This window comes from Anabrus simplex, chromosome 9 (assembly GCF_040414725.1).
Source record: "Anabrus simplex isolate iqAnaSimp1 chromosome 9, ASM4041472v1, whole genome shotgun sequence".
NCBI lineage: Eukaryota > Metazoa > Arthropoda > Insecta > Orthoptera > Tettigoniidae > Anabrus > Anabrus simplex.
The window spans coordinates 144,374,722-144,399,157 of NC_090273.1; the positions used below are offsets into that span (position 1 = coordinate 144,374,722).

The 24,436-nt window shown below is 37.0% G+C and overlaps 1 protein-coding gene across 1 annotated transcript in view; it reads right to left on the reverse strand.

Annotated features, from left to right (window-relative positions):
- Nucleotides 1-24,436, reverse strand: part of mv (lysosomal-trafficking regulator mauve) — a 546,555-nt gene that overhangs the window by 163,774 nt on the left and 358,345 nt on the right. The window contains exons 28-30 of the mRNA XM_068229176.1: nt 23,599-23,819; nt 13,069-13,290; nt 4,019-4,131 (exon numbers count right to left, since the gene is read on the reverse strand). Of these exons, the coding sequence (XP_068085277.1) occupies nt 4,019-4,131; nt 13,069-13,290; nt 23,599-23,819 (556 nt within the window). The remainder of the gene's footprint in view (nt 1-4,018; nt 4,132-13,068; nt 13,291-23,598; nt 23,820-24,436) is intronic.

Here is a 24,436-nt window from a genome sequence, read left to right on the forward strand (position 1 = left end):
GTCGCTATAACGGAGTTCTCGTTATATGCTGTACTCACTACAGCGGACTTCTACTGTATTTTGTTTTGTACTGATTAATGGGTCTATTAACTACAATATGCAAATGTTGTAGTCTCTGTAATCTTTGTCTGTGAATTATGGTAGTGACTAAACTTTAACCTTAATTTTCTCCATTTTAAGAAAGTGGCACTATGGTCCACCTTTTTCAATACTATATTATGCAATATTATTGAATTACTTGAGTGGTGTTAGCAGTATGCAGCATGATTTTAACAACGGGAACATTTTATTGACGTTGGTCGATGTGGAAACACCATCTAGCAGTTCTGCATCAGCTGGTGGTTATTTACAGTGGCATCCAGTGGCCTGCATACTGCTAACACCACTCAAGTAGATTTGGTGATTGATGATCTGACTACAGAATCAACATTTACCAGTTCCCGTTTTGCAATTGAAATTGTAATGATTAGCAGTGATGGAACCAACAATTCTATGAATATCAATACAAGAAAGAGTCTGGATGATGAGCACACTCCAGATGCTAAGAATTTAGAGCCAAATTTATTTTTCAGATTTTACACTTATTTCATCCCAGATTTTAAGTTAATTGTGTGTTTCTACATTAGTTTTCATGTCAGTTGTGTGTTTTTACATTTGTTTAGTTATTAGATGTATTACATTAAGGATGAAGATGGCCAGCCAAGGACGAAACTAGTCCCTAGTTTAGTAATGTACAGTGGAACCTCGATTCTCCATTTTTTGGGGGACCATGAAAATAAAACGTACAACAGGGGAAAACGGAAAATCCGGGAATGAATTAAAACCATCAACAATTTGGCTAAACATCAGAAAAATGATAATTATAATGTTACAAAAACTCCTAAACCAAACCAAACTACAGCCCTAATGGGACTTTGAAACAAGACTGAGGTTACTGCATTCCATCTAAATAATAAAGAAGCCCAAAGGAAGGTGCATGTGACTTTTGACGGAATCGAAGTACCTCATAACTACAATCCAATATATCTTGGGATCACTCTGGATCGGTCCTTGGCATTCAAACAACAGTGCATCAAGTTATCGAGGAAACTTGGCTCAAGAGTGAATCTACTCCGAAAGATTGCCGGAAGCAGCTGGGGTGCAGACACTATTACTCTACGTTCTGCTGCACTCGCTCTTGTGTATTCTGCTGGTGAATATTGTGCCCCTGTATGGGAAAACAGCGCTCATTCCACTAAGATTGATGTGCAACTCAATGATACCATGAGGGTTATCACTGGTACTGTTAGATCTACTCCCACACAGTGGCTACCAGTCCTAGCTAATATCGCTCCGCAAGATCTAAGGAGGAAAGCAGCTAAGGTAAGCTTGCTCGAGAAGATTACCACTCATAAGAACTCTCTGTTGTATGATGTCCTGCAAGATCCACCAACAACACGTTTGAAATCACGCAAGCCACCACGTTGGAACGAACATCCACCCAACAATGCTCACCTGGTTTATGATCCTACAAAGAAGGTAGAGGGATTCTAACTACCACACCAAACCTGGTCGAAGCTGAACCGCATTAGAACGGGTCAAGGGAGGTGTGGTCACACCTACCACGTTGGAACGAACATCCACCCAACAATGCTCACCTGGTTTAAGATCCTACAAAGAAGGTAGAGGGATTCTAACTACCACACCAAACCTGGTCGAAGCTGAACCGCATTAGAACGGGTCAAGGGAGGTGTGGTCACACCTTAATGAAATGGGGTTTCTGTACATCTACTGCCTGTGACTGTGGAGTGGAGGACCAAACCATACAACACATTGTTCAAGAGTGCCCATTTCATGCAACTGACAGTGGTCTGAAGACTCTACACCTAGTGACACCATATGCTCTGGAATGGTTGTCAAATGTGGATATTTCCATTTGATTATTTGTAAACTTTTGTGTACTTGTACAACCATACAATAAATATATATATATATAAAATGGGACTTTGCCTGCCAAGCGACCGCTCCTCAGCCTGAAGGCCTGCAGATTACTGCAGATTACGAGGTGACGCATGGTCAGTGTGACAAATCCGCTCGGGTGATATTCCTGGTTTTCTAGATCGGAGTCACCATCTGACCATTAGATAGCTCCTCAATTAAAGGTAATCACTAATCACGTAGGCTGAGTGGACCTGGAACCAGCCCTTATATCAAGGTAAAATTGCCTGACCTGGTCGGAATCGAACTCGGGCCCTCTGGATGAGAGGCAGGCATGTTAGACCACGAAATCGCATTAATTACTGGTATGCGAGTTCAAAATCTTGATAGGTACCTCACATTCAATTTTACAGGGGAATCTTTGTCAGTTTCCCGTGAAAACGTATTTCAGTTCAATAATTTTGATTAGCCAAACTCTTCGAAAAATCTAATAACGCCAAGCCAAATGACAATCGACCACGAGTAGTTTTTAATTCTCTCATCTAATAAAATAAAGTACATTAGACACAAAAGTGCCTGAAATGATGGCAAAAACCCTTCTTTTCTTAAACTTTCATTGTAATTTGGTCTCCAGTATACTGTTCATAGTCAGTTTCTGGAAATCTTAGGCCTACGTTGACTTTTAAAGGTTATGTTGAACTCGAAAACATGGTTTTGAATGTAAGTATCGATTCTCAAAATTCTCAAATGCATTATATTCAATTCTGCCCGTCACTAATCCAATCAAATTGGAAAGAGAAATAAAATCATAAAAACTTCAGAAATTATGGTTATTCGTGACCTTGAGGTCATCTGGAAAGCGCGCTCGCTGCACATGTCAGTATGAGTTGGAAATGATACAAACCATTTAACATGCGCAAATAAAACGACTGCGGTTTTTGGCATTTTAAAACAAAAACGTGGAATTCCCAGTCTTACATTAGGACCAAAACAGTAATAGGCAATCCCAAAACCTCCCATGGGTTTCCTTTTTAATGTAAGGTGCAACATCTGTTCTGGTTTTGCTAACATAATCGTGTACGATAATATTAAAATACTAAATTTTTGTTAAGAGGGAGCAGTTTCGATTCCTGCCCGAAAGCCCAGTTTCTCTACAGTGCCCTGAAGAGAGTGCCGAAAACCTGTTCGGCAGTACGATGGAAAAAAATAAAAAATATTAACATCTAATCCTGGATGTAATGTGGACGTTTTATAAGTGCACATTTGATGAAGCTCATTCCATCTTCAAGCAGAGCCGTCGAAATGTGCCGTGTCTCCTTACAATTTGTTGTAGCCCCTCTCTGCTTTATGATTTCCACGATTCTCTAAATACCACCCGAATGCGATGCTAAGATGGTCCCTTATGCAAGTTCACCGCCGATTGCTTTTCCAGTACAGTACTTGCTCTAATCATCGCAATGACAGGGCGTTAACGCCAAGATCCAAAGTATTTCATAGCCGTCCTTTCGTGAGGTACAGTTTACTAAAAAATGATTAATCGAGGATTTAGCATTGATGAGACTGAAATTTCTGGACGGTTGATCCAGGAAATTGTTTCTTCGAGGAACGGATAAGGCAGGATTTTACAACGTGATTTAATTACGATGCTTGCGGGACCACGTAATTTGAACGCATAGTCCGGGAAAATGCATATTTCGAGAATGGATAATCAAAGTTCCACTGTAATTCAATAATACTGCATAATATAGTATTGAAAAAGGTGGACCATATGACATTAATTTAATTATTATTATTCTGTATTGATATACCAGAAGATTAATGGAATAAACCCAAAATCTACCGTTAGAAAGAAAAAAAAAAGAAAAAAAATCATCATATACTTGTTTTCAGCAACGCATGGATGCAAAAGGGCTAGGATTGGGATGGTAGCAGCCCTGGGACTGTATTTTTGCAAAAATGGGGCAATCACAGAAAATAGTCTTCAACTCTGTGAATGCCGGGTTAAGACCCACTATTTCTTGATGCAATCTCGCAGCTATATAACCTGCACCCCATAGCCAACTTGCTCAGTCAATGTGAGTGTATGTCTTGATAAACTTACCCAACTTTTTCTGGGCACAGGGGATCAAGTATTTCCTCTTTACACCAAGATGGCACCTCTGAAGTCTATTCCGCACTCGACCTGGACCCTCAGTAGAATCCAACTGCCATGATCTAAAAGAACGGAGAAACAAAAAAAACCACATCATTATTATTACAAAGACAGAAAATGGTCATAGAAATGCACAAGCATTATTGTTGAATTTTTAATATTTTTTTCCAAGACAAAAAATATAGGGTGTGACCATTATGAGAAGAATAAATTAAAATCGTAATGATCGATCATGTTAACTTTCAGTGATCAGCTTCCAATGTAATGTCGGAGTGTGCAGGCAAGCATCAAGCATGTCTGCAGATGTAGCGTCAAGTATGTCTACAGATGTTTTAGAACAATGGTTCCAATAGTTGCTTATATTACCCATTTATGGCATCCACTGCACAGAAACTTGCTATATCAATCAATGAAGCATTGACTGATCGATTTCTGTACTCAGATTTGATACTTTAGAAATAATTGTATCCTTTTCAATACATCCTATAATCAAACTTTCAGATCTGATGATGATGATGATGCTTGTTGTTTAAAGGGGCCTAACATCTGAGGTCATCGGCCCCTAATGGTATGAGATGGACGACATGAGATAATTAAAATTTTAAAATGTATCCACTAACTAGAGTTTAAAATAAATGGTGATGATAAATGATTATGAGATTAAAACAATCAGTGGATCTAATTCGCAATGCCTTATTTTCTAATAAAATGATAGAAAATACAGGTGACAATGGAATAAGGCATTGCCTGTTAGTACAGATATATATATAATTCAAGTTGAAAGTTAAAATAACACATTAAAATATGCAAACACGAACTAAAATAGAGTCAATGGGATAAAAGCCCAGTTAACACAAATACACTAAGACAAAGGACATTATTACACACGATAAAAAACACTACTATCCCTCATAAAATGGATAATGAGGTCTGCTGACTGCTCGTCATCTCGCAGGATGAGGGAGATGGTACTCAGGAGCAGATTGACCAGGTCCATGCACTCCGTAAGGATGTGTACCACGGTAAGATGATTGCCGCAAGTACACACCAGAGGGAGTTCCCCTTTCAGGAAATAGGAGTGTGTTACTATACCGTGGCCGATCCGAAGACGACATAATACCACTGCTTCCCTCCGAGAAGCCCGAAGGGAAGTCCTCCATACCTTTTATCACTCTCAGCTTATTTGGAAGTGGAGTGGCCTGCCACTCCATCTCCCAATAGGACATAAGCAAATGTCTCAGCTGAGATCGAATATCACTTGCTGGAAACTTTCAGATCTTGTTTCAAAAGTGTGAACATAGCTTGCTCCCTGTATTATTTGCAGCATAAAATGCTTAATAATTCTGAGGAAATAAAGAATGCTTTCGACAAAATAGTAGCAGACAACATTTCAGATGTGATACTGTATAGGCTTTTGGAATTATTTGTAATAACAAAGTTTTTATTCTGATCAACCTGTTCAATACATTATAATGTTGTCACATTTAAAATATCTTCATTAATTGACAAGTGGGCTGCGTGGGCTACTTGAAGCCACTGGCAGTCCCAATGCACCATGAGAGACTGTCTCATTTCCAAAAATTGATGCCTGCTTGGCCATCAGATGTTATAGATGTTGATTCCCAAGGGAATCTGAATTATTTGTCCTACGCAGTGGCCTTCATGGTATGCACTAGTCAGCGTCTTGGTAGGTGTGCTAGGTACCAACTGATGAGCCCAACCTAGCACACGGCGGCGAAATGCTGGTACCAGGATTGAGTTAGCTGGAAAATTTATAATGTCTAATAACGGACCACTATATTGGTATTTTGGGCTTATGTCGTGTCATGAAAATAAGGTGAAATTCTTAACGTTTCGCAGAAAACTGTGCTCTGCGTCCTCAGAAGAAATCTCGACTGACAAAGAGAAAGGTTTCTTAAACAATGACACTTTGTCCCTTCACTATTGTTATTTCATCTCAGTGTTTTCTAAATTCGCACGTTCCTCGTCGCCAGATGTTTCATTCCAGGCTTGTGTCTATATCATACACCTGTCTATGTCATATGTTACGCAAACACGTTATGTGAACCGCTTAGTCTTATTGTGATGGTTCGGTCAGCTTCCGCTTCGAACGTTAGCATTGTGTCCTGTCCTGGGGGCCATCTGGTGGCGAATGAGTGTACCATTTCCACTTCTATTATAACATCCAATTCAAAGTGTCATTGTTTAAGAAGCCTTTCTTGTGGTCAGTCGAGATTTCTTCCGAGGACACAGAGCACAGTTTTCTGCGAAACGTTAAGAATTTCACCTTATTTTCTTGACACAGCATAAGCCCAAAAGCCTATATAGTATCATGTCTATAAGTACGGGCCATGAAAGCATTAATGGCAACATTTCAGATGATGAAAATATTATGCTGATTGACGCATTGATAATGGAGGAGTACCTAGAGGAAATTTTTAGGCCTGTGGTTGCTTATGCGGTATAGCATGCCTGCCTCTAACCCAGAGGCCTGAGGTTCAATTCCTGGCCAGAGATTTTTTACCTGGATATGAGGGCTAGTCCATGGTTCACTCAGCCTATGTGATTACAACTGACAGCGAGATAGTGACCCCAGTCTAGAAATAACAGCCAAGAGGATTCGTTGTGTCAACCACGACAGGCCTTTGGGCTGCTGCACCAGGAGGGTTTGATTTGGTTTGGTTGCTCACATCTATTGGTCTACCTCAGTTTTTAAATACACTAGCCTGCAATGATTTCCTGGGTTTGTTGAAAACATATGGGTCATATGGAAAAAGATGTGCTCATTTTGAAAATACAACAGTTTTGCTGTAACACATACAGATTTTATGTAATTACATTTTACATATATATCAATGTTTGAGAGTTAACCCTTGCAGGGCCAAGCATTTTCACACCCACCAAGTGGGGTACAATATGGACCCGAAGTTATTTTTAGTTATACACATATTTTATAATCAGTGCACTTCATGAACACTCACAGTCATTTCTACAGACACTATTAATATCTTGATGAATTTACACAAAACATATTGCAAGCTGAACAAGTAAAAATGAAAAAAATGTTAAAAAATACACAGTACAAATACAGATTAAGTATTGGTACATTTCTGTTCAGTTCTCGTTTGAAACACATGAAGCAAACTTTACATTTACATTTCAGAATGTTGTGACACACCATATTTCAGTTCAGTCCTCATTTTCAACAGTTCTCACTCTTGAAGCTAACTGTTATCCTTGCATGTTCTTTGCAGACCCACTTGTGGCACACTGAGCACGTGAAGTCAGTCTTTGTATCCTTGGTTCTTGGACAAGATGTGCATCTCCTGTGTTTTCTCCCAGTTGGCTCCTTTAGCTCCATCTGCTGTTGCCGTTTTACCCAAAATGTTGCAGCAGCTCTTATAATATGGGTATGGAGATTTGGATTTTCAATGATGCATCACTCAATCAGTGGCTTCACAAGAGAGTTCAATCAAAAACCATAGTCTTCTGACATTTCTTCCACTCATTCAATCAGCTTTAGCGAACATGAATAGACCATATGCGTTCAGAGCTACTGTATCCAGAATATTCATAAAAAGATCTTCGGGTTGTTCTGCAACATGTGTACCTTCGTACAATCTCCACCCTTTGTTTTGTTACAGTGAGCATTAATTTCAGAAATTCTTTTCTCATGGTTCTCTAGTATTGTGGCATCATGGTGTTGTGTTGACAGGAGAATCACACATTACTTTGGTTTAGGTACATATGAAACTAGTCATAGTGTCAGTGAATGCAAACAGAGATTTCTCTGGCATTTTGTTACTAACCAGCTCCACGGGTATGTCTTTCTTGTTTTTTCACATTCTACCTGTTAAAGTCAGTTTATGCTGAAGAAGCTTCTGTACCAGATCCAAGTCTGTGAAGAAATTGTCTACTGTTATGCCATGCCCTGATCCGTACATGTGATGAACCACATCAAGAACAACTCTTTTTCCTTGCCCTTTCTCAGGTTGTGAACTAACTTTCCCCAGATACACTTGAAAGTTTACAGTGTAATGATACTTCGCATCAGCTAACACCCACACTTTTGTTCTGTATCTCTGAGGTTTAGATTTCATGTAAACTCTGAAAGGGCATCTTCCTTGAAATGACATCAATTGTTCATCAACTGTGACAATAGGCACCAGGCTCAAAATACTCCACACAGTTTCTAGCAAATTTATTACACACATCCTGTAGAGCTGCTAGTTTGTTTTCACGCCTCCTTTCTTCCCTTGTAGATTTATCAGCAAAGCCTTGGACATTGTTGCAGTGTAAATATCCCGTCTCGTCTGTTGTCCACATTTCGTCTATATCCTTGCGAATGTCTCTAAAAGCTCCTGCCACAAGCAATATTCCGAAGAGAGCCTTTCATTTCAACATTATCTGTAGGAACAAAGTTTCACTTCTTACATCGACTAACCTTTCACCTTCTTCGTTAGTATGCAAAGAAACAGTCTGGTATAGACTCAAAATTCTGTAATTTTCTGGTTAGACCAGGTGGACATTTGAGTATATAAGCAGCAGGTTGTCTTGAAGCACATGGTGCTTTCTTGGACCATATAAATTGACCATGAGGAAGGAATGTATCCTCATCATCATTGTTATTACTAGAATTATTATCAGTTGCACTGAGGGTGTCACTATCTTCTACTTTTTCAATACAATCTTCTTCTGAAAAAGATTCATCTTACTGATAAAGATGTGCTTCTATTTCATTGTCAGTAAGTGTTATAGGTCCATTGTCGTCAACTCTACTAAAAGTTACAAGTTCAACACAGTGAATATCAGTACTGCCAACTTCCCTGCAACAATATTACCATAGAGTACCGAAAAATAGTCATGAAAAGGAATTTCATAGAGTGCCCAGTGGGGTACATTCTGGACCCCAGAAGAAAAATCCGTTCAGAAAAGAATATACTACTTCATATGAACCTATTGTCGCGGTCACCAAATTAGGCGGGTCCGCGGAATTACGCTGTTGCCAAGGTTATGTAGCAACTGGCGAAGAAATGTCTAACTGAACACATCATTTCGGAGCGCGAGGCAAGTTGTTCTCTCTCAAGCTCCTGATGTTACTTCATATAATGTTTCAAAAGAAATTATACTACAAGCTTCAGACTGCTGATTTCAGTGGTAGAACTATTTTCCATATAAACCACTTCAGATAACTATTAAAAATAAATCTTGAGCGTGTAAATTTAAATCCGTAGAATCATGTATTGAAAATTTCAGTAAGCGGCCAAGTTTTTATTTCTTCAGCCAATAAAATTTTGTCTGTGGGAAAAATGTAAAAAACTGCCTGACTTATATTTTTTATCTGAAACATATTTCCGTGAGTTTTGTAGTTTTCCTGGAAAATGGCCTGGAAAGCGATCATGTAAATGTCGCTGGCTGAGGCAGTTCGGGGCGCGCGCGCCAGCACAGGCTGCAGGACGCCGTAAATACTTTCGGATTACATATTAATCCGTATCAGTTTTATTACATTATAACTTTAAATATTTGAATACTGTATACTGTAGTGAGTAATATGGAAAAAGAACTACTTTAAAGAATAGGCTAACATTAATTTACAATGAATTAAGAATCGGTTCCTAGCTTCAAGGCAGTCTAAGATTTCTTAGTCACTGTCATCACACATCTCACTATCTGTCGAGTCGTCATTTACACTGATGATGAATGGCTCCATTCTTTCGTCCCTTACTATTTCCTTGGCCCAATCGTCTGATTGAAGATTTTCCGTGCGATTGAAGCACTTTTCCCAATCTGCAGCAGTCACACGGTCTATGGCTTCTGACATGGATTTTTCTACGTCCTTTATTTTGAATGTCTTGGTCCTCTCTGCCACTTCTCTCTTGACTTGATCCCAAATCAATTCACATTCACTATCCATTTTAACTGCACTTACGATGCAAGCTCAACAGCTGCATGACAGGGAATGACTCGGGTAAGGTGGCCTGGAGCGGATGGGCTTCAACTAGACAGCACTGCACGATCAGCGTTGCCAATCCGTGCTCGGAGGTAAGCGACTCTCGACCATCTGTCACTTTGCCGTTCCCATATCTGACGACAGCGCATTTTTCCTCACCCGCCTAATTTGGTGGCCGCGACAATAGTATATTATTACGACATTCCACAATAATTTAAAGTAAGCTACTAAAAATACTGGTGCACAGATATCATTCTGTTGTTAAATATCTTTGAAAAATGTGGTTGGGGGACTAAATGTACCCCGCTTGACCTCCAAGGGTTAATTTAATGAAACTAAAATTCATTTCATTATGTTTCAATTTTTTTTTTTTTTTTTTTTTTTTACCAGGTATCAAAATAGTGAACAACGCTAATATTAGTCTGTAAAATTCAGTGAATAATTATTCAACATACTGTATATTCTAAATATGAAGGTAATCCCAAAAATAAGGTCTCCTATTTTTTTATAAATACATAGACCTGTTTATTTCAACAATGGTTTACATCATTTTACAGCTTGTTTAGCTTATTTTTCTACATAATCACCATTTTGGTCGATGCATTTTTGTAGATGCTGTGGCAGTTTTCATATGCCCATGTCATACCAGTTCGCCGCCGTGCTGTTCAGAAGGTTGTGAACCTCATCTTTCACCTCGTCATCGGTGTTGAATACTTTCCAGCTGACTGTTCTTTCAACTTAGAGAACAAGTGATATAGTCACTGGGCGCCAAGTCGGGACTATAGGGTGGGTGGGTAATGATGTTCCACTGAAACTGTTGCAGGAGAGCAACGGTTTGCCGGGCGACGTGTGGGCGAGCGTTGTCATGGAGAATGTTTACGCCCTTGCTCAACATTCCTCTTCTCCGGTTCTGAATTGCCTGTCTGAGGTTTTTCAGGGTCTCACAGTACCTGTCAGTACTAATTGTGGTCCCAGCGGGCATAAAGTCAACCAACCGGTAGATTGTGTTTGCTTGAATTTCTGCGACTTTGGCAAAGAGGGATACCACCACTGGTGTGATTGTTGCTTGGTCTCAGGTGTTAAGTGGAATGCCCAGGTTTAGTCACCCGTGACAATTTAGTCCAAAAAGTTGTCCTGTTCGGCTGCAAAGCGTTGAAGAAATGTGTGGGAAGAATGAACTCGTTGCCGCATGTGGTCTTCAGTCAGCATGCGTGGCACACATCTTGCGCACACCTTCCAGTATTTCAATTTTTCTGCTAAAATTCTGTGAGCGGCGCTTCGGGAAACCTCAGGAACCAAAGTGTAGAGATCATCCAGGGTGATACGCCGATCTTCATGCATGATTTACTCAACCTTCAAAACTGTCTCGATGGAAATTGACGGTCTCCTGCGCCTTTGATCGTCCTGAATTTCAGTCCAACTGGCTGCAAACTCTCTACGCCACTTACGAATATTTTTGACATCCAAGCATGACTAGCCATACACTTCCGTCAAATGGCGATGGATTTCAATCGGTTCAGTATCTTTTGTGTTCAAAAATCGAATAACTGCGTGCACTTCGCACTTGGCGGTAACATACAACGGGAGCTCCATTCTCAACCGCTGCCAAGCCAAGACTGAGTGCCTCAGTGCGGCATGCGCATGTTTATATGCGAGCGCGGGAAACACTCTTCACATATTGTGACCAACAGCCACACTAACAGAGTTCTGTATTTATAAAACAATAGGAAACCATATTTTTGGGATTACCCTCATATATTTGAGCATGATTTGATAGAATCTGATGTTCTTTCAAGAACGAAACAAGTCATCCTTTTCTAATTAAAGGGTTTCTTTTTCAGATAGTTATAAATTTTATTCAAAATAAGTTTCAGCAGACCAAAGAGCCTAACAGTTATAAATTAACTGAGACAAAACTGAAAAGAAATTGGCTTCGGATATTACAGAAAAAAAAAGTTCAGTAGTAAACTATTTTTAGGAAAGGTCCCACAGCATAATGATGCAGTATTTTTTTTTCATCTTTGTCGTGGCACAGGCCAGAGTAAAATGTAGCTTCCACTGAAGTCTCAGTCTGATTTCCGGCTGTGACAGTATGGAAGCTGCGCTCCTGAGTAATGACATTCAATTCAGTGGCCAGTGCATCTGAGCGTTACAAAAAGTGTTACTCATAAGGTCAATCGTGCTGAAACAACACATTTGTTCCAGTGATGTAAACAATGGCAATCTAATACACTCCTCATCTTGTCTAGTACACCTCATTTTAGCATTGCCATTGGTTTTCGAGGTCTTCCTATAACTGCATAACATATGGTAATGCCATCCTAGGATTCCACCAGCCTTCCAGCTGATGAAATTGACATTCAGTTATTACCTGTTGCTCACGGTTCGCGAACTTGAAAACAACTAAAGAAATCCCACAGGAATTTTACTTATGGGCGGAGTTTTAAATTTCAGTGAAATGGGTAATTTTAAGCTGCACAGAATAAGCAAGCAAGCAAGCAAGCAAGCAAGCAAGCAAGCAAGCAAGCAAGCAAACAAACAAACAAACAAACAAACAAACAAACAAACAAACAAACAAACAAACAAACAAACAAACAAACAAAATAAATAAATAAATAAATAAATAAATAAATAAATAAATAAATAAATAAATAAGTAAATAAATAAATAGGTTAACAGAAACTGTCAAACACAGATAGTACATGGAGGAGACAGAATGTGTTGTATTTAAAATGTATATTTGTGACTCCAAATATGGCCACATACTGTTAATACATCTGCTACAAGTCAAAACATGAAGTTTGAGAATGTTTCACCGATGTTCCCTCAAGGTGTGGCACATGGACTTGCTAGTAGATGAGAATCTGTTCCTATGTACTTTTGCTTCTGATCTATCGGAATGTAATCGAGTTCTACACAAGCTCTCGTCACTATACTGCATCACTTGATCATCATAAATATTAAAATTTGCTCAAACTCCTCCATTTAAAACACACAACTGCATTACAATACAACAATAAATTTCCTTAACGGTACAATGTTCAAGTACCTGGAGTATGACTCTGGAAAGAACCACACAGCTCTCTCGTGTGTCAATTGCTGCAAAATCTTCTGCCATTTTATCCGGATCTGGACATTCTCACTGTAGGCCATTTTAATGTGCTCCATGAATACCTTTCGCTCGCTATTTTGAGCTTCAACCACGGTACGAGTGATATTCATTGCAGATTCGGCTATTGCTTTCATGAGGCCTTCAAATTTATATACACTCCTGAAAAAGAGAAACATAATATTAGTAAAAAAAACAAAAACAAAAGCTCAATACAAATGAGTGAATAGTTTATGACAAAACAGATAATAAAAAAAGAAAAAATAATTCAAGGGTTTATGAAAGACAGAGAATGAATAAAACTGAAACTTCGATTGTATTTTCATAATCCAGAACAATAAACATGATAGCCTTTTGATTTATATAATGTAAAATGAGATATTTTGCTAGAAAACTTTGATATTTCATAATAATAATAATAATAATAATAATAATAATAATAATAATAATAATATTACTGGCTTTACGCCCCCTAACTATTCTTTTATGGTTTCCAGAGATGCCGTGGTGCCAGAATTTAGTCCTGCATGAGTTCTTTTATGTGCCAGTAAATCTACCGACACGAGGCTGACGTATCTGAGCACTTTCAACTACCATTGGACTGAGCCAGGATCGAACTTGCCATGTTGGGGTCAGAAAACCAGGCACTCAGCCCGGCTGATGTTTCTTGAGAGAATAGAGAGAAATAACCAAGATTTTCTGGATAAGTTACGAGGATGGAAGATGGAAGAAACAACGCTTAAAAGATAATGTAACACGAAGAATTTGCTAATCTCAAAACCAAAACATTCCAAATGTTCAATACATTAAATACAATACACATCAAAAGTAAAATAAAATTTCTATATAATCTATACAATATACATCTTGAAACTTCACTGCTTTTAGCCTCATAAGTATGGGATTCATTGTAGAATCACTACCAATCAACCAACCGACCGCCCAGTAGAGCTATTAACGATTTCAAAACACCACATGACAACACTACCTACATTTTGCACCCACCTTAACAAATTTATCCCTCAATGAGATAGAAGACCATGTTCTGTACCATTATGTTACAGTCGAGGCGATTGTGCGCACACAAAAGTAGTGGACAAAAATGGCGCGTGGCAGCTTCGCGCAGTACAAACACATATGAAGTATCACCGAGGTGCAAATCAATCTCAGTTAGAAGGCGGAGAGTCAGAAAAGACCATCTAAAAGGAGTTTCACCGGGCGAGTTGGCCGTGCACGTAGAGGCGCGCGGCTGTGAGCTTGCATCCGGGAGATAGTAGGTTCGAATCCCACTATCGGCAGCCCTGAAGATGGTTTTCCGTGGTTTCCCATTTTCACACCAGGCAAATGCTGGGGCTGTACCTTAATAAAGCCACGGCCGCTTCCTTCCAACTCCTAGGCCTTTCCTATCCCATCGTCGCCATAAGACCTACCTGTGTCGGTGCGACGTAAAGCCCCTAACAAAAAAAAAAAAAAAAAAAAAAGGAGTTTCAAGATGGAACAACTATTGTTTTGAAAAATAATTGAAATCAATTAATTCTTAATACCTTGAGAAAGAAGATCGCTTTGAAAAAGATAATCCACTTGGAACCAAGAAGAGGTTGTTATTCAGCGAACAGAAAGAGAACTTTGAAGAAAAAATATAAATATTTGTGAAGGATTTAATCATACGTAGCTAAAGACTAAATCAAGTCGTGGAGAATTGAGTACCTTTCAATTTTAAAATATTGGAGAAAAGGAATATACAGGCCGTTGCAAGAAAACGAGAAAGGGCGAATTCTTGTACTATAAGTGACTGATTATAGTCAAGAATGTCTGAAATAATAACTAGAAGCAGCAGTCAACCTGAAGAAAAAGATATATTTAATAAGAATAAGCAGCGTTTGAATATATATAAAGGTGCAGTTTCGAGATATAAATCACTAGCATTTATTCATATCTGTTAAAAGGCTTAAGATGAAGGAATCAGTTATTTATTCTGCCCATATAATATCGTTTTCTTCTTTCATGGACACCTGCAATATGATCAGAGCCACCTAAACTGATGGGAGGAAGATTGTCCAGGCCACCATAACGAAGATCAATACTGCAATGCCGAGAAACCAGCCGTGATGTGTCCGGAGGTAGAATCTAACTACACAGAGATGGCATAGCACGCAAGCAGAAGCCAGCAGCTGCCGGAGACAAGACGAGATATGAGATAAGCTTCCTATATTAAAATATTAGTAGTAAATTTAAATCGGTGGAATATTACCTATAAATGAATTATATGTGCCAAATTGTGAATGTTAGTGGTAGATCCTAAGCATTTAACAGCGAGTATGTGCCAATTTAAGTAACAGGTATACTCAAACATGAAATGATAGGGTTATGTCAACATATGTGATGTGTGTACATCGATTTCAATGTACCAATCTACATGGAAAGTTTAGTTAGCTATGAACTGGGAGATATTGAGAAGAATACATGAATTGCAGAGTATAGTCTAGTTTTTGAGGAAACCAAATCGACAGACATGACCGTAATTACTTTATTAATACGAAGAAATGGATCATACTAGGAAATATGTGTTTATTATTGAGAATATATCGTCGAGGGAGTATCGACCGTAACAAAGATGATATTTAAAGGAAGCAAAATGAGATTATATATATTCAGAAGGATTAATAAGAAGCGGTAGATATGAGATATGTGGCAATGAGAGTATTGAGATGTAATGTTTGTTTCGTCGCAAGGTTATATGAAGGAAGTAGTTGTTACGGATTCATATGATAGATATTGGTAATGCATGATAAATGAAATTAAGGTTATAAGGTTAGGTCATGTTGAGATGAACATAGAGCAACAGTCCAGCTGATTTAATATCGATTTGTGACATATAACAGATTATGTATAGTTATCGAGTTTCAGATACTTATTGGTGTAGATGTAGGGACATTAAGAATTATTGTCGTACAGAGAGTAAATGTCTCCCAAATAAACAGTAGATTGAGGAATTAAATTACGTTGAATTATTGGCATAGCGATATATGAAATGAGATTATTCATAATTAATCGTAGGACATATATAAATGATTGGCACAATATCTCGATAGATTTATGAAAAGCACTGATTGACCATATATATGATTTCCACTGTCGTGAACGAGTTGATATAGCAATGTATAGTCAATATTTCTAATTACAATGATATTTTAGAGTGTGGTAACAGTCTATAGCCACAATAAGGAAACTGTTGAATATCTCGCATCTCATAAGTTACATACGAGGCCCCAAATATGAAGAATCCTCCATATCCCAATAAAAATAAAGGAACTGACCTTGTAAAAAATAACCCCATGACCAATTATCAATTTTATTAAGCAGTTTGGAACATTGAATGTTATTATTCATGTTAACGACATGGTTAAACTTTAGCTTTTCGTTGCTTGGACTGCATCATAAGTTAGGAAGGCAAATGATGGATTTAATTAATTCAATGAAGCATTTATTGGCAAATAGTGTATGTATGAATACAGAAGACCCCATTTCAGCTATGTTAACAGCATGAATCACTGCACGTAAGATGGTTAATTATCGAATATCCATTTTCTTTTCTCTACAAGAAGTATTTCAATTTTATTTTATTTTACCCAAAGTTAGCATGCTAATAAATTAGTGTAAAGATTATTTCTGAGTTTTTATTTTGAAATATACGTAAAGATATGTAGCTGTAAGGTAATATGTCCATTAATGACAGGCATTATTCATGAAATATGACGAATGATGAAGTCCACTGGCAGAGTTTGGGGGTTGAATAATATTTTTAGTGGACATGCCTTTACTCTTCGACAGAACCTCCGATGGACGAGGTTAATATCTTACCCTGAGGAGCTAACAGGAACTTATACGAATGCCTACTTGGATTGGGGCATGGTGTAGTTTTAAGCAAAGGACCAAAACATACCTGGCCGAATATTCCCAATTTAAACTACTTCAAAATCACAATAGCAAAAACTGAATTGGCAATGAACAAACTACCCACAAACAAACAAGAAGAAATGAGATTTGATGATGATGATGCTTGTTGTTTAAAGGGGCCTAACATCTAGGTCATCGGCCCCTAACAGAACAAAATGAGACGAAATGTAATGACAATTTAAAAGTCTAAAATCATCCACTGCCCAGAATTCAAAACATGATGATGAAGAATGCATGGATGAATATGAATTTAAGACAATCAGTGGATCCGACCTGCAATCCCCCACCTTCCCAGAAAATATCTTAAAACAATAGTATTATTGACCAAGGGACTGCTTTTCTAAAGCACATTCTTAAAATGATGATGCTTGATGTCTAAAGGGGTCCAAAATCCAGGTCAACGGCCCCTCATAATGATACTTATTGCTAGTAAAGTAGAACCATAGTATTTGTCATGCTGCGGTACTAATCAAAAGTAGCGTAGACTCATGGTGTTCCACACATTATGATACTACTCACAAGTATGGTACGTTGCACAGGTAACGCAGACCTATGGTGTTTCTCACATAATGGCACCACTCACAGGCAACGCAAACCAATGATGCTCCTCACATATGTGTACTAATCACGGGTGCCAGTATTCCAACCAAATTAAAACAAAAGATCAAAAATAATAATATAATAATAACCAATTATATAAAGGTAATACAACAGGTTTTTCTTTACAGTTGCTTTACGTTGCACCAACACAGATATGTCTTATAGCGACGATGGGACAGGAAAGGGCTAGGAGTGGGTAGGAAGCGGCCGTGGCCTTAACCCTAGACTGGGCGCGCTGGTTGTTTTTGTCAACCAGCACGCTATTTTACGCCGTAATTCCTAGAACTGTCAGTCTTTCACCACCTCGCAGCTAATACCTTTGCTCTCACTCTTGATCTTCATTTCAGTCGAGTTTTGACAACAGTGGAAGTGATACGCGTGTAATTATTTCGAGTGAACTCTTGGAACCCGAAGCTGATTGACAAAGTCAACTGCGTGCCTGGTTATGTAAGTAAAATTTATTTCTTTAAAATGTCCTTTCCCCTGCACTTTTTGGATAATTAGGCAAAGTCAGGTGTAATTACATGTATATTTCTATTTTAGGTTTCATTTTATCAATGATAAAGACATACCTAACATTTTGAAATAGAGGACTCTGCTTTAGATTTTTTGGATGGGGAGGAGGAAATTATAAACGTATCGGATCAGGATCATAACAGTGTACTGAACGCTGCAAAACACAACAAACATTCTGCGATGAGTGCTCACATAAGAGAATCAGGCCACCATTTTACAACTATAGAAAAAGACCCCAAAATTATCAAAAATGTAGAAAAAGGAAAATTAATGACAGAATTAGAAAATATCTATATCCATTTAGACCAGCATTTCAATAAAGAAAAAATTTAAATGACAAAATCGAAATAAGAAATCCTTTACACGAACAATTACCTAAACTTTTACAAACGCTTAATCTAGAAAAAAGCAGTTTCGCCAAAGTTTTCATTCCCAAAACAAATAATAATCATGGAACATTAAAGAACACAACCCCTCCCTGCAACCATACTAGACATTCCCCTTCCAAAACCACACCTACTAACAGTTCTCCTCCTACCCCTACCCCTTCCCCTCAACTCCTACCACCTCACTCATACAACACAAGGAGTAGACGCGGAACAGCAAGCGGTCGCCATAAACCTTAGTTAACACCAAACTGTCAAACGACTGTTGGAGGGATAAGTAAAGTTCAAGAAGTACGCAATTAACTAGCAACACAACTTCCGATTACTTACAAGATTCCTTTTCTCGTTACAGAATTACAACAAGATAATCATACCTTTTTAAATCTGCAATTTCAACGTATGGTCACCGACATCAACAAGAGCTATTTATTCAACAGCACTTGCTGTGGTCAAATGACAACAAGTATTTAAATTTCATGAAGATCAATATTATCCTGTTACAAGTACAATTATAAAATCGACGAGATTTTTGAATCTTTATAGACTCTTAACCTTAAGGGATATAAAACTTTCACCAGACCTCATTGAAAAAAAAAAAATCAAATTTAGTTCTTAAAATTGAATTTCAAGTCTTTCTAATATGTTAGACATGTTACTTGTTTTAAGTATTTTAGAACAACTTATTCTACCACAATTTTAATGTGTCTCTCCTACTAAACCCAAGTTATTAAGACATGTCACCAAAGATTCTGGATTTTATGATACTCTAGTAAATTAAGTTTGAGTTTATGAAATAATTGTTTAATAGTTCTTGAGTCATTGTTTACAAACGTAACCATTCTTCGAGATTCAGATTTGGTTGATCCAGTCACAAGTTCAATATCAAATCGACGAGATCTTTGAATCTTTATAGACTCTTATCCTTAAAGGATATAGAACTTTTTTAGCAAATGTCATTACAACGAAACTTTCAAATTTAGTTCTTAAGATTGAATTTCACCTATTTCAAAGATGTTAAACATGCTACTTGTTTTAAGTATTTTAGAATAACTCATTCTACTACAATTTTAATGTATATCTCCTACTAAGCCCATGTTATTAAGGCATGATCAAGTTTTATGTATTTTATGATATTCTAATAGAGTAGATTTAAGTTTGTGAAAAAATGTTTAAATAGTTCTGGAGTCATTGTTTTCGAACATAACCATTCTTCGAGATTCAGATCTGGCTGATGATGCTCTGTAAGGGAGCGAAACATGTCCCACAAATAACTTGTCAATTAATGAGATATTTTAAATGTGACAACATTATAATGTATTGAACAGGTGGATTAGAATAAAAACTTTGTTATTACAAATAACACATTTCAATACGGATTAAAACATGAGATTAGTCACTTGCACTGAACAGGAGGCCAAAGCGGACAGTGAGATCTATGAAGAGATCTTTTCGGGAGAGATGAAGGAACAATGTGGTCCACGGCGGACTTTTCAAAACTTACTTCGAGGGTAAAAGCCAGGACCGGAAGGGGAAGCGAGGAAGGTATGAACAGAAACTGACTGTTTAATGCAGTTGATAAATGCTGAGATGGTCGATGAACTATTATACTGGACTAATTTGTACATTTCTAGGAAGCGGGAGGAAGTGAATTACAGCCGTGAACGCAATGCTAAATTTGCGAACCGCAGTGAAACAATGGCATTGCTCAGGAGGTAACGTGTAAAAGATTTCTTGGACATGGCAACAAAGCTTAATTTTTATCCAGTCTTTTTTTGCTATTACATCAGATCATTTTATTGTATAATTGTGCAAATATTAAAATATGACTATTACTTTAACTGAATTATGTATCTACTGCTTAACTCATTTAAATGGGCCACCATTTTACAACTATAGATAAAGACCCCAAAATTATCAAAAATGTAGAAAAAGGAAAATTAATGACAGAATTAGAAAATATCTATATCCATTTAGACCAGCATTTCAATAAAGAAAAAAATTTAAATGACGAAATCGAAATAAGATATCCTTTACAAGAACAATCAAACAATGTCCCTATCACAATTAGTTCACGTGATCATGATTATTCATTTTAAGTAAATTCATATTAATCACTAATACAAGTTTTTAATTTTATTTGGAGAATAACATTGAAATAAAAGATAAAACGCCGTTAAATGAAATGTTTATGCGATTGGAAGCCTGTAAATGACTTAGAACATAACTGGTTGTTAAAAATTAAATAGTGTGACGGAAATTGGCGTGCCCGGTCTAGGGTTAATTAAGGTACAGCCCCAGCATTTGCCTGGTGTGAAAATGGGAAACCACAGAAAACCATCTTCAGGGCTGCCGATGGTTGGGTTTGAACCCACTATCAACTGAATACTGAATACTGGCCGCACTTAAGCGACTGCAGCTATTTGAGCTTGGTACACAACAGTTTTGATGACAAAAGATGATTACATAAACAAAACAGAGCAATCTCTTCAGACAATAACTTTATTTTAAATCAATAAAGATACCACTAAGAGAATTCAAAACATGTTCTTTTTTTTTTTTTAAGAACTCAACTTCACTTTCAACGAGCATGAACTGACCAAATACATTACCATGAAATTCTGAAACTATGAATCTAGATTTAAAAAAGTTGAAAAAACAAAATAACTTAAACAAGCTCAAAATAGAGGAATTCCTAAATTTATTAAAATTCATTTTCGACAACAATTATTTTACCTCCAATAAAATTCCAACAGAAAAGATTACCCATGGGTTTCCCCACCTCAGGAACACTAGCTGAAATATTCAAATGCTCAGTAACATTAATGGCATTTATTACTGGACCAGATATGTGGACGAAATATATTCAGCATCATAGATCAAAGAATTACAAACTGTGAAACATTATTAGAACTACTCAACTCCACAACTTCCCAAATAAAGTTCACAAATGAACCAGAAATAAACAGAATAATTCATTTTTTTAGACCTTAAGATCAAAAGAAACAACGAAGCTTTCACATTTAACGTAATTATATATAATGCCCACACAAACAATCCACATCATATAAAAGGATTCAACATGCCCAGGCGCTTAAAAAAAAAAAAGAAGAAGCCTTTTACAGTATGATTCACAGAGCACTCAATATACCACTCACTCAAATAGGGACTACAAGAAAGAAATCAATACCATATACACTACTGCAATAAACAACAGATACGGCAAAGAGTATGTCCACAAAATCATTAGCAAAATAAAAAACAAAACTTCCACTACTCCAAAGAAAGAATCACAAGTGAAAGAAAAAGAATAGATCAACTTCACCTACAATAACAATATTTACCAAATCACCAACATTTTAAGAAAACAAAATTTCAACACAATGTTCAAACCACTAATATTAATGCCAAAATACTCTTCAATACCCAATTCTCTTAATGAAAATAAATACTCACAATCAGGAGTATACATACTCAAATACACTTATATAGAAGAAACATTCTCTTTATTATCTTTATTTAAAATTTCAAAACCATTTTAATGTCTATAAATGCAACGTGTTTTTTCTATTAATATCTTCATAGTGAAATACGCATCAGCACATGAGCGGCCTTTTCGGAAACTTTGTTGTTAGTTCACCATTTTATCTTCATAATGTCTCTGCAACTTTTCTTAATGATATTTGCATAAATTTTATATCCTGACTTTACAACACTAATTCCTCTGCAATTTTCACAATTTTTTACATCAACTTTTTTTTTTTTTTTTTTTTGAATAGGGAAAACTTGCTTTTGGCCAGCTTTCTGGTGGGTTGTCTCCATTTCAAATTCGATTTAGAGAACTGAGGAATCTTTGTTTAAAAGGTTCACTTGAGTATTTGAACAGTTCAGAATTTATTGCATCTTTGACAGGTACTTTACCATTCCTAAGTTTCTCCAAGGTTAGTTCTAATTCTTCTAAAGTTATACATACTATTAGATTGTCGTTAGATATCGTTAGATATGATGCTATTGATGGTGATTCGTCTATCGGATGGAGACCAAGAACTTCGAGCATTATTCAACAGGAGTAGGCTACGTGCTGACACTGGTGAGTTTCACCCTCTTTCCACCTCATTATCATCATCCCATATCCAGGTTGTCTATGGATTTGTACCACATGAGCTGAACATGTCTTTGGAGACTCCTGGCACTTTAATTAATTAATTAATTAATTAAATAAATAAATAAATAAATAAATAAATAAATAAATAAATAAAAATAAATAAATAAAAATAAATAAATAAACAAACAAACAAATAAATAAATAAATAAATTCTGAGATGAAAAGTCAATTAGAGCCTGCGAGACTGATTACCTTCGATCGAATAGGGGTATTTCGTTCACCTTGACAAAGAATACTGTAATGCATTCAAAACGTTGGCAAATTTTGCGGAATGTACAGAAAACTATAACGTGGTTCAACCCGGAAGAAGAACTGAATAAGCGTATGTGTGTTCATCAGCTGTATTTCATTTCAAAAATCAATATAGAAATTAGAAACTATGCTCTACAAGAACACGTTACATGTTTAAAAAGAAAAATAACGAAATGATATCAATTCTGCTTTCTGTAGTGCCATTAATGTGCATGCTCTGATTTAAAAATTTTAACAGTTAATCAGCCAGTTAATGCTGTTTATGTTATAATGTTATTCCATTCACGGAATCAATGTTCTCCTGGATTATACATGGTCCCGCATACAACCTGACTCAATCATGTTTTTAAAATCCTGCTTTATCTTTCCCGGTAAGATTATGTCACCTAAGGTTCAATATTGTGCAACTATCATCAAAGAATTCTCGCACTTCATAATATATGTGCTGCGAGTCAGCATTTCTCTAAAAATATTATCTTATCACATAGCAGTTATCATCGGCACAAGAACCATATATTATGCCACGATATGTCAAATAATTTTTGTACAATTTTACCATAACATAGCTCTATTCATGTTTTGGGGAGTCTATCTCACCTGGAAGTAGCACTCTCATTCTGCTTCTCCCAAGTAACACGCTGCCGTTCCCTATCCTCCAGCAACAATCTGACTTCTTCTGGCAATGCTGCTTCTTCCAGCACACCACACGGTTGTAGATGAGCCTGGAGTTCTTCACAGGCTCGTATATCCAAGGGGGACAAAGAATAAGCCTCACTGTGTAGCAATTCCCACAGAAACAGAGTGAACTTCTGCTCGATCTACAAGCACACAATCATTTTGATAAAATAGCATGCAGAGTCAAAATGAACAACTTATAAATCTCATTTCTGTCTCGTATTGGCATCAACTCAACTAAGGTTAGGTTGAAGGAAGAATCCCACCTTCCAATACTTATTTGTATTTTATTGCTAGTCTATGTAATTATAAAACATATTCCAGCTTAAAATCTAGTTAAATTATTTTAAAAAGTACATGTTTCATTCCTAATGTGGAAAATCTTCAGCTAAAAAAAAGATGCACAAATTGGCATAAATGAAATAAAAACACTGATGATGATGATGAGGATGATTATAATGAAGAGATAAAATGTTCCTTCATGTTGAGCTAAAACACTCAACATTGAACATTGACCATCGTCATTCCGAGCATGCTTCTAATATACTTCATTTCCACTCCCTGAATCCTACTTTTCTCCCTGGATGTATGTTTCTGCTTCATATGTAAGAATGCTTGCACACGGTAGCTGAGGCCATACAATTATTATTATTATTATTATTATTATTATTATTATTATTGTCAGAACAGGGATAAAATAGGTCTTATACAAAAGATCTTTGCATCGCTGTGGGACCTTTTCATTCCTTACTGTATCCCT